Source organism: Haplochromis burtoni, unplaced genomic scaffold, assembly GCF_018398535.1.
Source record: "Haplochromis burtoni strain Fernald_Lab_line unplaced genomic scaffold, NCSU_Asbu1 Contig_66, whole genome shotgun sequence".
NCBI lineage: Eukaryota > Metazoa > Chordata > Actinopteri > Cichliformes > Cichlidae > Haplochromis > Haplochromis burtoni.
Genome location: NW_024582427.1, coordinates 2,198,857 through 2,211,655, shown reverse-complemented (window position 1 = coordinate 2,211,655; position 12,799 = coordinate 2,198,857). Strand labels below are relative to the sequence as shown.

Sequence of the window (12,799 nt, the reverse complement as noted above, 5' to 3'; positions counted from 1 at the left end):
CATAGCGAAAGTAAAACAATATTTCGGTTAAACCCCTGAAATGGCACATCTGTAAATCAGTGATCATTTTTGTGACCATTTAAATTTATATGATATTTATTTCATTTAAGGAAAGGTTTAATGTAGGCTTGCAATAACTGTTTGAGGTACAAAGTACATTTATTTTTTATGTCAATTAGCTGTTCCTCAATGAAATGTCAGGAAAACACAGAAAATCTTCAGTGTAGTTTCCCAGAGTCCAAGGCAACATTTTCAGATGTCTAATCTAAAACTCAAAGACATTCAGTTTACATTTATATATAAACTGCAAAGATTCATGTTTGAGAAATTAGAAAACACCTGGTGTTTTTGCTGTTCAAAAAATAATGAAGGGAGCACTTATCGTCACAATATAACACAACTTCAGGGTTATCAATCTGTCCAGTTAGGAAGCAGAAACCACTCTGAATCTATGTCAGCTACTTTAGTGGAAATCAAAGTGATTAAAGGTGCATTTGAGAAGAAACAACAAGACAAGCCCTAAACAGGGGATGGTTTCGCAGGTGGTGCTTCAGGGCATCGCTCTCTCCTTCTCCTTCCTGACTGATTTTTGCTGGTGCCTTTGTCACTGCTGGCAACAGGGGACAGGACCTGCAGCCCATTCTGGTTATCCAGCTAGACCAGCTTCTCCAGGATTTTAGACAGCATCTGTCTAATGAGCTCAGTATAGACCTGCCAGCTCTGTTTCCTGGTGAAAGCCAGTAGAAGTGCATTTTTCTCAACTATGAGCACAGGCCCCACTCTAGGATGTTGGGACCTCATGCAAGTGAATAGCCTGGCCGAGGTCATAATTTACAGGACTTTGGCAGTTTTCCTCCTGTTCTTTCACACATAAAGGAGGAGATCTCAGCCCTTTTGAGCTCTTGTCTTGTTCTCCTACAGCCCATCTCCTTATATCTCCTCCACGCTCTTCACACAGGAAACCTTTTGATCGTGGAGAAGCTGGACTCCCTGTGCAACGTGGTAACAGCAGTGATCAGGACACTGGCAAAAAGCAAAACTGTAGAAAAAAAAGAGCCACAGAGGAGAAGGAGAGAGCAATGATCTGTGGCCACCACCTGCAAAAACACTCCCTTTTTGGAGCTTGTGTTGTTGTTGCCTTTCAGTGCACCTGTCGTCAATTTCATTTGCATCAAAGCTGAAATGGACTCGCAGTGGTTTCTCCTTCCCGACTGGAGAGATTAATATCCCAGACGTTTGTGTGTCATACTATGATGATCAAGTGGTCCCTTAATTCATTTGAGCAGTGCATTAAGGGATTACATAAATGAGCATAAATACATTTTCTGGTAACTGATCAGGATAAGCCATTGCAGGGGTGTGACGTCTGTGTCTGTCACCATATCAATTTATTTTAATTTACTGACTCTGTCTTCAACAAAACCTCAGTAGTTAAGTTCAGTTAAGTTGAAAGGGGGGGATTTAATAGCTGAAAATAATTATGTGTTAACATTGTTATCTTGCTACTTCTTTGTTCCTATATTTTCCTCTGGCAGGTTTTGCTCGTACTGGCCAGATGGAGAGGAAAAAAGAAAGTTAATGAGTCGAGTTTCGAACCTTCATGAGGTTGGTCTACATTCAGCTTACAACAAGAGTATTTTCTTTAATGAGTAAGTATTTGAATAAATAAACCTTTTTACTGCTTCATGTGGATCACAGTTCCAATTTATTGGTTGCACCATTGCCATTTCATCCTTACAGCACAGTTTTCTGGACAAGGTTTAATATTTCTCCAGATAGCAGAAGACAAATCGTCAGTAACATTTACCAAGAACTGCTATGCGAGATCTAAAAATTAAAGAAACATTGGTCAAATTAAAGTACTTTATCCCTGGGTAGTCCCTGCACATCTTCCTCTCAGAGAGATTTTACAGGGTGAATTAAACTAAAAGGTTCTTGTCTAAATTTTTCTGCTGTGTCAAAAAACCCCAACAATGACATTTGAAAACTCCTCATCCCCCGGAGGAAATTACACCCTTGTGAACAGAGACACTCCAGGGGCCTGTTTTACTTTGTCAGAAAGGCAAAGTCATTGGCAGATTTCACTCAGGTACACAAGTTAGTGGAACAGAGGCGAGCCTGTAAGCAGAATAGGCGCTCGCTGTAATAACCACGTCTGTGCGAGCATGTGAGCGTGACCTACTAATGCTATCTGCTGGTATTATAGTCTATCCTGATTTTTCTCTCTCTTCTCACTGTCACTTTACTTGAAAAATATGGCATCAGCGAGATGGAGAGCCAGCTGGTGCTGCATCCACTCATCCTCCTTTTTAAAAGTATGTGCACATCAAACCCAATGTCCTGATAATAAACTGCACTTTGTGAGCCGAATGTTTCACGCTCTCCTCCCGTCTGTCTTGCTCCAAATGGAGATGTTGTAAAGGTCTATTCATAACACCTTGCAAATAGTTGGAGGGGGGGAAAAAAGAGAATTGTGGCGTGCAATGAAGCGGCATCAAACAGGATGTGATCGGCTGTTACACAACACAAGACGCACAAGCAGAGAGATGGTGGTGGTGGTGGTGCACTCTGAGCCTCACTACAACTCCAGCAAGAGCAGAACATTTACAACCTTTCTACAGCTCCTGATGCTGGATTCACTGTATGCGCTTCGCCCGCTTAAAGCAGGAGAACTAAAGAGAAACTGGTGTAATGTAATGGAAACAAACCCAGTCTTTATGCTTTTATGGTTTTAGTAAATAATGAGTGTTTTTGGTAATTGGATTGCATTTATATTTTTGTACTTTTTCTATTTATTTAATTTTTTTCAATGTTGTATATCTCAGCTGACGTTCTCTGCTCCTTTATAAATGCTCTGTTGAGAATAAATAAAGCATTTTTGAATTTTAATTTGAAACGTAAAGTTATAATTTCTTGTTCACTGTAAGAAAAAAAACAACATCTCCGACATATGTTAGCAATACTAGATTTCTGTGACTGTTAGCAAAAGATTGGCTGCACAACAAATCAAAAATGGTTAAAAATTTGTTTTCAAAGAATAAGTCATTTTTAATTAACTGATATTTGCACGTGCAATATTCTTAATGTTTCCTACCATGAACCTCTGAATTTACTTCTCCTACAAATTTTAGTATTTTGCAGAAATAGGTCCATTGTTGTGGCATGGATAATGGCTGTCAGTTAATACCTCTATGTTTTTTTTAACGTTATCAGATTACATTTTATTGGAATTTGGTGCTAATAATTCCATAATTAGGCATCTCAGTTTAATATTTAAATATTAAACTGAGATGCCTGTTAACATTTTAAATAATTTGTAATCATAGAGACAATTTCCACAATGGAAAATAGAAAAAGCTATATTTTAAAGCTATATATAACTTATATGCACATAAGTCGCTCAGACTGTGAGTAGCAGAGTATCTTTTTGTCTAAATATAAGTAATTATGTTTGGAAATTTTGTGCGATTTTTCATCTCCTTTTTGCACAAATGATTAAAAACCACAATAAGTTACATTAGAACATACACTCAACGGCCAGTTTATTAGGTAAGCACTGCTTGTACATTGTTTGATGCTTTATTTCTTTATGCAACAGAGTCAACAAGATGCTGGAAACCACCAGTCTATTTGAGTACAGTGAACTCAGAAACGAGTTTGAGATGATTTAAGCTTTTTTACATGGTGTGTTTTCCTGCTGGAAGCAGTCATCAGACGATGGGTGGACTGTGGTCATAAAGGGATGGACCTGGTGTTTAAATGATGCCCAGTTGGTAGTAAGAAGCCCAAAGTGTGCCAAGAAAATATCCCCCACACAATTACACCACCGCCTGCCTGAAATATTGATACAAAGCAGGATGGAGCTATGCTTTCATATTGTTTATGCCAAATTCTGACCCTACAATCCAAATATAGCAGAAACCAAGTCTCAAGACAAGACAGCATTTTAGTGAGCCTGGTGAACTGTAGCCTCAGTTTCCTGTTCTTAGCTGACTAACTAGTGCTGTTGCTGTAGTCCATCTGCTTCAACATTCAGAGTTGCTCTTCTGCATTTCGGTTGTAACAAGTGGTTATTTAAGTTACTGTTCCCTTCCAGAACTGATGCTCAATGGATATTTCCTTTTTTCCGAGTATTCTCTGTAAGTCCTAGAGATGGCTGTGAAGTAGATCAGCAGTTTCTGAAATACTCAGACCAGTCTGGCACCAACAACCCCACCACCAGGATTAAGAGAGCAAGCTACAGTTGAAGGACTCCCTTTGAAATGAAGCTGTTTTCCTCATTGATTTTTCACAAATTGATCAAAAGGGCTAACAGAGCAACACTTTAGACTGTCAATACTAAACGGGTTCCTTTACTTTAGTTTCCAAAGGAGTCATTAAGTTAAAAAACAAGTCATAAATGCATCATTTCAGCTTATTTAAAAAACCAAAAAACAAAACACAAAAAGACAGTTGCCTTCGAAAACAGCTGGCAATGTACATGTCAAACAGCAGTTCTTTGGGACTATTTTTGACTAATACATATCTCGTCCTCTGCAAAACATGACAGCTGACAAACTGACAGCCTAATTGCAGTTTGAGCAGATGTTGACTGTTGAAGGTAATTTGTATATCTTTGCATGCTGTGTTTTCTCCAGTATACAGCTTTCATGTAGCTTGAAAGCCATTTTGATGTAAATATGCTGGCCATTGTTGGATTTAGCACATCCTGGCTGACAGCTTTGGGTGTGCTTCGGAGTTTACTTTGTGCCCTCTAGCGGTCAAACACCTCTCCGTGCAGCTTTGTGGGGGAGAACTGGGACAAAGCCCTGGTGGTTATATGCCTATGTGCATGTGTGTGGGATGAAGTGAGAGAGAGACCTAATTTGTGCGAGAGAGCGGTCTCGTGGGCTCCCTGGGGACTCACGTGGTAATGGGTCAGCTCCATCTTCTACAGTCTTATTGAGGTGGTGAATAGAGAGGTCAGTCTGCAGGAGGCTGTCTGCTGTGGCTCTGGCCAAGGCGGCAGCCAGGGAGCACGGGCAGTTACTGTGGTGAGGAGAGACGACACAGTTAAGAATGGGTCAGAAAGAAAAATCATCTTACATCATCGACTGACAGCATGATCTAGGTTTATTAGGAAATATATTCAAGGATCCACAATACTAACATGCCGGAACAAACAGCATTACTGATGCTTTCTTGGAGCCTTAACACAAACAAGTTTTGGCAGGTATTATTGGCTGGTTTTGGCTCGTCACAGGTGTGGGCATCAGCACAGATACTGCATATCTGATTATAAGTAATAAGAAATGACAGCACACAGATCTCAGAAATATACATCTGTGGTCATTTTTCTGCTTCAGAGCAATCACATTTTTACATAGTAGTAAAATTATTAAAAGTTACATTTTTATAATAAGTCATGCCATTCACTTAACAAGGCAAACCCGCACTCTGGCAGGCTGAAAGATGATCTAAAATTGCAGTTCCTCTAGTCACCACTTGAGGCTCGCTCCAAAAACGAGTCAGTCCCGATAGACTCCCATGTTAATGAACGTGTTTGCAGCCTGGTACAAAAAAGGGTTGGGTCTCTATGCACAGTTTCTTCCTTTATATTAACTGTAAGGTAGGCAATTTATTTTTCATCCATTTTCATCCATACATCCATTTGCATACCGGTGAGGCTTAATCTTGGATATGGCTTTCTTGATTGACATATGTGGTGTAACTGTTAGCTATGTGCTAGGCCTCACCTCTACTATTCGGGTTTTTCAGTCATGGATTATCTTCTAGTTAAGCACATGGTGCTGTAGGGTCAATGAATAAGAGCTCAAACACGTAAAATCAGTCGGGGCCCATTTAACAAACACAAGGCTAATCACCAATTTCACAGCAAACACTTGCCAAAGGGTCAGGGAATACAATTTTTTTTTCTCTAGAAACCAGAGGTTGTATCACGTCCAACATGGTGGACCACTCTTGAGAAATATGACATCACATGAAAAACCTAAACAGAATTTATTACATGAGTGATTCTCAAAGTGTGGGGTACCGCCCCCTAATGGACACTGCTGATGAGCTGTACGAGATATTTCACAATAAACAAAACACCTTTAACTTTACACTTTGTAATTCTGTTTGAAATTAACATTAATATTTAAAATATAGGTATAAAATATAAATCAAATATTAAATACAGAAACCATTTCTAAATAATCACAGTTAAACAAAGCCATGGAATTTAAATTACATGTTTTTAGAGCTAAAAAATTATAAAAAACAAATCACAAATGAGAAATCACTTCAGTTTGGTTTGTGTGTGTGCGTGTGTGTGTGTGTGTGTGCGTGTGGCTGCAGCATGATTCAATTTGGGCACTCCCTGAATTCTGATATCATGCATGTCATCTGTGGAAAGCCCACGTGCGTATTTGCCTTGAAGGATTTTAAAATTTTATAACACAAAGTTCTGCTTAGTGCAGCAGAATATCACAACATCTGGCCACATCTGCGCACGCTGGAGGAGGTGTGCCTTTTTCTTAAGGTTAACGAGAGCTGGGGAGGAGGAGGAGAAGGAGTGGGAGGAAGCAGAGGAGGGTCGTTTGAAGGACTGAAGGCTTGCTGTACATGAGTCACCACGATAACTAGGCCACATCCAGATGCAGGTAACCATAGTAACCTAATGTCTGGATAGTCTCCATAGCACTCAAATTAACTTGAAAATATATCTGAACTGAAGTGATGTTAGCTCAATGGCTTTTTAATTAAGGAGCCACAAGCAGTGAAAAACGACTCTCCTGAACTGGACTGATACAATAATCTGATCTGGTCACACCTGAAAATCCTTCAAGCATTCACACAATCTAAAACTTCCGGCAGGTGTGTTGAGAAGCTCTGATTTTGGTTACATGATTTGTTAATGAAGCAGTAATGTTGGTTTTAAAGAAAGCAGGGCATGATCGAACAAAGGTTCAAACCAGGAAACAGCACCTGAGGCTGTGCACTCCTCTGGGGGTGATTCATTAAGTGGGACAACAGATGGGAGGCAGCGAGTGTTCAGAGGTTACTGTGCTGAAAGAGAAACTTACAAACTGAAGTATATATGTGTCCAAAAAAATGTCATGCTATATTCTAAACATATTCTAATACCGTATGCTTACATCAACAGAATATACACAGCACACCCAGACTACCAGCTATGTAAGGCTGTAATAAACCAAAGCAATCCTTGTGAATGCTTTGGTTGCTAGCAAGTCGGCATGGTTGCCTTCAGTTTGAATGGATGTCAGTGCCTCGTCTGCAAAAAGATAGTGCTCGATCAGCTGTAGTGAGGCTTTCTCGTCAACGTAAAAGTTGTGCCTTACCAATGCAACCAAACATGTTTCAAAAAGGAATAAGTTAGTGTCTTCCATGACCAAAACAATCACAAGGAGGTTTCGGTGCAGCAAACCACTCACCAACTGGTTGGGGAGTACACATTTCTCCCTAGCAACTAGAGGTGCGAGTGAGTTGCTGACTGGTCTCTATACCTATGATTGAGGACACTGGATTATATTAACCTGAAACCTTATCTTTTGCTAAAGTTGACCAAGTAGTTTTGGTACCTCAGCCAAACTCTGCTGCAACTAAAAACTGACAAAGATCACTGAAAAGTGAAAATATTGAATCAAAGTAGGTCTAAAAAACACTAACGACACTTCTTCCCAAAGAGTTGAATCATTTTTGGGGGGGATGCTGTGCATATGTGTGGGTGAATGGAAATGGAGATAAACTAACCCTTTAAGAAATTAAAGATTAAATAATATGATTAATAAGTTGCTCGGACAGATAAATATGTTTAGTTATCTCAGCAAATTCATCCACTTTTGGATGGAGTGGCCATTCAACTTGCAGTGAACTCAAGAGCATAACAGCTAAGCACTTGAGCTGATCAACCCCAGGACCAAAGACTCTTTGGGAGGCATCTGAAGTGACTGGCTTTGTCTGACAGAAGTGAAACAAAAACAAAAAGTCCAGGGCTGGTTGGTTAACAATGAGTTGAACCTTCAAAATAAGAGCGAGGGCACTGTCCACCAGTTAATCCATGGTCCTTCAGATAGATAATTTAAAAAATGTCTTGATGTGGAGAACACTTAACTCAAAGTTTTGTTTTTAGATGTTAGGCAAACTCCAGACTAGTGGGTAAAAAAATCTGTTGCACATCGCTACCACAATGATAACTTGCTGTGGCTGGACATTGTTTGCTATTTAGTTCAGCACGTAGAAAATTGATGAATTCTAATTAGTGCTAAACACAATAGGTTTTGTGTCTGTTTTAGTGCTTAGATTTAAATCTAAAAGCACTTATGGTCAGGTACTTTGTTCAAAACAAAAATATTTCAGCATCACTGGGATTGCCAAAAGCAGTTGCAGAACAACAACAACAACATCATCTGTACCAGATGTCAGTAGATTTTAGTCTAGACCTCGATCAGCATTTTACAGCTGGGTTGTTGCTACATCTAAAAAATGATGGTGTCCGAAAAGGCATTTTGACCTTTCACCAGAGAAAAATCACCAGCACTATGTTTCTTTTTTAATAACCTTTGATTTATTTAAGCTGAAAATATGTTTTTGTTTATAAAATGTCTGCTGTGTAGACTCTTAGCTTTACCTATATCAGCCTTACATATATAATCACTCCCAAAGGCTGATTTTGACCACATCCTGCTTGTGCAATGTGTCATTTTGAACTCTGTTTCTTTGGAGCACAATATATCCATCGTATTTTAACTTCAACAGATATACTGCATAATGTTCCATATTAATTTAAAATGTAGCACTAGGGCAACTGAATACAGATAATCTCTGTTGGACACTTTCAGTACAGTACTCAGTGCACTGCATTTAATTTCCCCCTAATAAATGAGCTGGGCTGGCTGAGTACAACGCAGGGACATATTCTAAAATTAAATACAGTCAGTGTGAAAGGGGCCTCTGTGGCTCGTATGTCAAATAGCATGGGTTTAATCAATGAAAACTCAAAGCCAGCGGCAGCCAACCTCAACATTTTTAATTAATTCAGCTGTACTCTTGCTAACAGAGACAGCTAAGTGAGTTAATTTCCATGTACGACTGAAAAGATGTGTGATTTTACTAGCAAATACCATTAGACGACTGTAACAAAGCGTGGTCTCATCGCAAGACTGACCTCCCAAGCACATCAACAGCATGAGCGATTTTACTCGTACCCATGGCAACATGGTGTCCTTTAAAGTAACAAAGCTTTCTTGCGGGATTAATTATGACAATGCAAATTCACAACCAGAGGAGGTCAGGGTGGATGGGTGGGTCCTAAATACATTTGATTTTAAGTAGACGTAGCTTTATTTAAAGTATTTTAATTCATGGACTCAAATGAGAGCTTCTAGAGTAGCTTTGCACGACTCATAGTTTAAAAAAAGAAAAAAGCACGTCTCCCAGTGGTTCATGGAGCCATGTTTTAGTATTCTGGCCATCGCTGTGGTGTTTTTGTAATAGTGGCTATAAATGAATAAAAATGCTAAGGTATCAGCTGATGCATTCACTGACTGTGCAGGTATGGGGTGTAGATACTTAAACCTGCTGAGTTGGATTGGTGTGAAACAACGCATTAATAAAAGAGTAGAATTTGTCTTGTTGCAAAGGCATTTAGTGCAATTTATCACACAGCAAGCTATTTATTTTTTAGCTAATTTAAAACATAATAAAATCCCAGTGGGTGAGTTTTTTGTTATAAAGGGGCAAAATATCTACTTTTTTGTATGAAGCTGCAGATGTAGTTTTGGACTAACACTCCTCAAGTGGCCACAGGAGCAGCTGCAGTTTTTTGCATTTACTCTGCAGCCACTTTTTTATGATGAGATATTCCCTTGATTATTATTTGTCATCCATCACGTTGGAGCAGTTTATTTATAGATTAGATGAAAACAGTTGCACCTGCACATAAAGTCTTAATTTACATTTCATGTTGCCAACAAGAAGCTCTAATTTGCTTTTTACATTTGCAGTTACAACCTGCTGTTGCCTCTCCTTTCTTCCTGCTCTCTCAATACTTTACAGTGTTGGAGGAAGAGCCATGCCATGGCAACCACAAAAACTACAAATAACTTCACTGACGATCATCTTTACAGAAATAGTTAAATATGTTGAAAAGGCAATTACTCATTCCCATCCTGACACTGAGCTGAATATATCCAGTTAGAGTATGACGTATTCCTGTAGCTTCACGACAGACTTGAACTCTCATGAACCTCAGGAACTTTTCAACAAAAGGGAAACTTTATTCGTGTTTTACTGTACTAACACAACAGTCTAGAATCGGTGATATCTTGCAGCAGCTTTAGGATCACAGTCCTGTTTACTTTATAGTTTAACAGGTTCATTCAACCTGTAATTTGTGTAAAAATTACAGGTTGTATTTCACTGATAATTTATCATCAGAGTTACTCAAATGGAATCACATGCTATGGCCTTTCCAATCACTATATCTCACTTCAATATTTGAGAGACTGGAAGGAGGAAAAAAACAACAACTCTTTGATTGATTACAGCATAAACACCTGGTATATACACTTAAAAAAACAAAACTCATTTATATCAGTCACATGTGCTCAGTGTCACTCTGTCCTCTGTGAAAAGATGGGGCTGCCACCGGTGCAACCTACCAGTTCTGTAGCGAACGCCAGGCCAGCTCCACCCTGATGAAGTCTGATCCTGATAGTTTGGTCAGAAACATGCACAGGAGTATCCACTGGAGGTCATTTGGCAGAGCTCCGTCAGTGCTCCACGTGTTACTCCTTGCACAAAATATCTCATACTGCTGCTGGGTTGAATCCCTTCTAGCTGTCCAGCTCTCCTCGTGTCTCTTGATATCTCCTCCACTCACTGGGAGACATTGCAAACCCTCTCGCATCACCCTGGAGAAGCTGGGCAACGTGTCCAACCTGAATGGCCTACAGGCATCATCTCATGCTACTAACAGTGACAAGGGAACCAGCACAAAGCAAAGAGAGCAACGATGTGTGGCCACCACCTGAGAAAACATTATCACTTTGGGTTGCACCAAAGCAGCTGAAATGGATTCACAACAGTTTAAGTGGACAGATAAATATCACAGAAGTTTAACTGACCAGATGCTGTAAAAAAGGCTGTAAAAATTCTTTTGAGGTCAAAGGCCAAAAGAGGTAGGCGGTAGGAAGCTGAAGCATATTCAAGGTGACAGGGTGAAACACAGGTGCACAGACGAACCATCAGAAAGCTAACAAGCCTTTAACTTTTGACTTCCACAAACCAAATACGTTCATCCCCAAATCAAGGTGAATGTTTTGGAAAGTTTGAAGAAATTTTCTTGAGAAATCCTGGAAATATCGTGTCCATGAGTTCAGAGCGGAGGAATGGACAGATAACCCCAAAACCTCATGCTTCTGTCCACAACTCACACCACTGAGGAGAAATAAAAAGGCAAAGTAGCTTGAAACTCTTTACTGTGTTTTAAATCTTTTTGGTTTTCATTCAGCATCATATTTCTTTATCTGCCTGACAAAGAAAAAAGTTTTATATTACATGTCCTCCTGTAGAAACCTGTCTTACATTAGGTCCTTGATGCTGCTCTCAAACTGGGTCAAGGCCTAGAAACATGACGAAAGGAGTAGTAGACGCCTGCTCCCATAAAGCAGCATCCACTGTAACCTCATGGGTAAACTTCTCCTTGAAAGTGTAGACGCTGTATTGGTGAAATATCTAGTTCTCATTCTTAAAGCGCAGATCAAAGGAAAGAACAACACTGTCTGTCTGCAAAGCCGTAATGTGAATTTAGTCATCTAAGCCTGCTGCCAACATCAGGTCAAAAGATATCCTTGAAAAGGAGGTCTTTGAGTTAGAAATGTTTCTAAAGTGCTCCCAAAATATCACCATCACATCTAACTTTCTGCAGTAGCGGTGGGCTGTTTCACTTTAGTAAATGTCCCACCAAGCACCGAACATTTTCTGGGTTAAATCTGCCTGTCACTGCATTTATTTAGCCCAGAAATAGTCACTGACATCGGATTTTGTCCCAATTTAGCCTAAGATCGGCATCTTTTTTTTTGGACCACAGAGATACAACCATGAAAACGATGATCATAGCACGTTCAACTAAGTCAGTCAGACATCTCATTAACTTTGAAACCTGGAAGGTTAAAAGCCATCTTTGCAGATTGGTCCCTGTCCACTAAATTTGCCTGAAAAGGTGAAAAAAGAACCACCCTTTCAACCAAATCTCAATGTGGTTTGCGACGTATCCAAAGCTATCTTTTCAGCGACTTTTAGAAGTGGGGTTACTGTTAGAGGAATGGATCCAATGAATCCAGTACAAATATTTGTATTGTTTTTATACTTGCTGTGGTTTGTTTAGCGTGTAGGTTTTAGCAGTTAATTTTGCTCTCTGTTTTATGTTGCATGCTTTTAATTTTCACAATTTTATTGCACGGCTTATTTCATTTAGTTTTACCTCCTACCTGAGCCCTCACCTGATTAGCCACTAACTCAGTCTTTTGCTTTTATCACTTTTTACTCTGCAGAATTTTATTAGGTTTTTTCTTTTTGCCTTGCATGGCAATGTTGAATTTTGTTAATATCATTTTATCCTTTTGCTATGAATAAATGCCTTTTTAGCTGTTATTCTTTGACTCTGTTGACCCCCATGTTGCTTTCTCTTGGCTGCTCTCCACCAAACATAAAAAAGAACCGCCTTCCCCCCTTTCTTTTACACAGTCAGCTCCCATTAGAGACATAATAATGTGTTTGTTGAAAACATGAGGGG

At 39.4% G+C, this 12,799-nt stretch overlaps 1 protein-coding gene across 3 annotated transcripts in view; it reads right to left on the bottom strand.

Moving 5' to 3' along the window:
- Positions 1-12,799, bottom strand: part of ppm1e (protein phosphatase, Mg2+/Mn2+ dependent, 1E) — a 53,904-nt gene that overhangs the window by 6,490 nt on the left and 34,615 nt on the right. For all 3 annotated transcript variants that reach the window (XM_005923159.3, XM_005923161.2, XM_005923160.3), the window contains exon 3: positions 4,907-5,028. In XM_005923159.3, the coding sequence (XP_005923221.1) occupies positions 4,907-5,028 (122 nt within the window). The remainder of the gene's footprint in view (positions 1-4,906; positions 5,029-12,799) is intronic.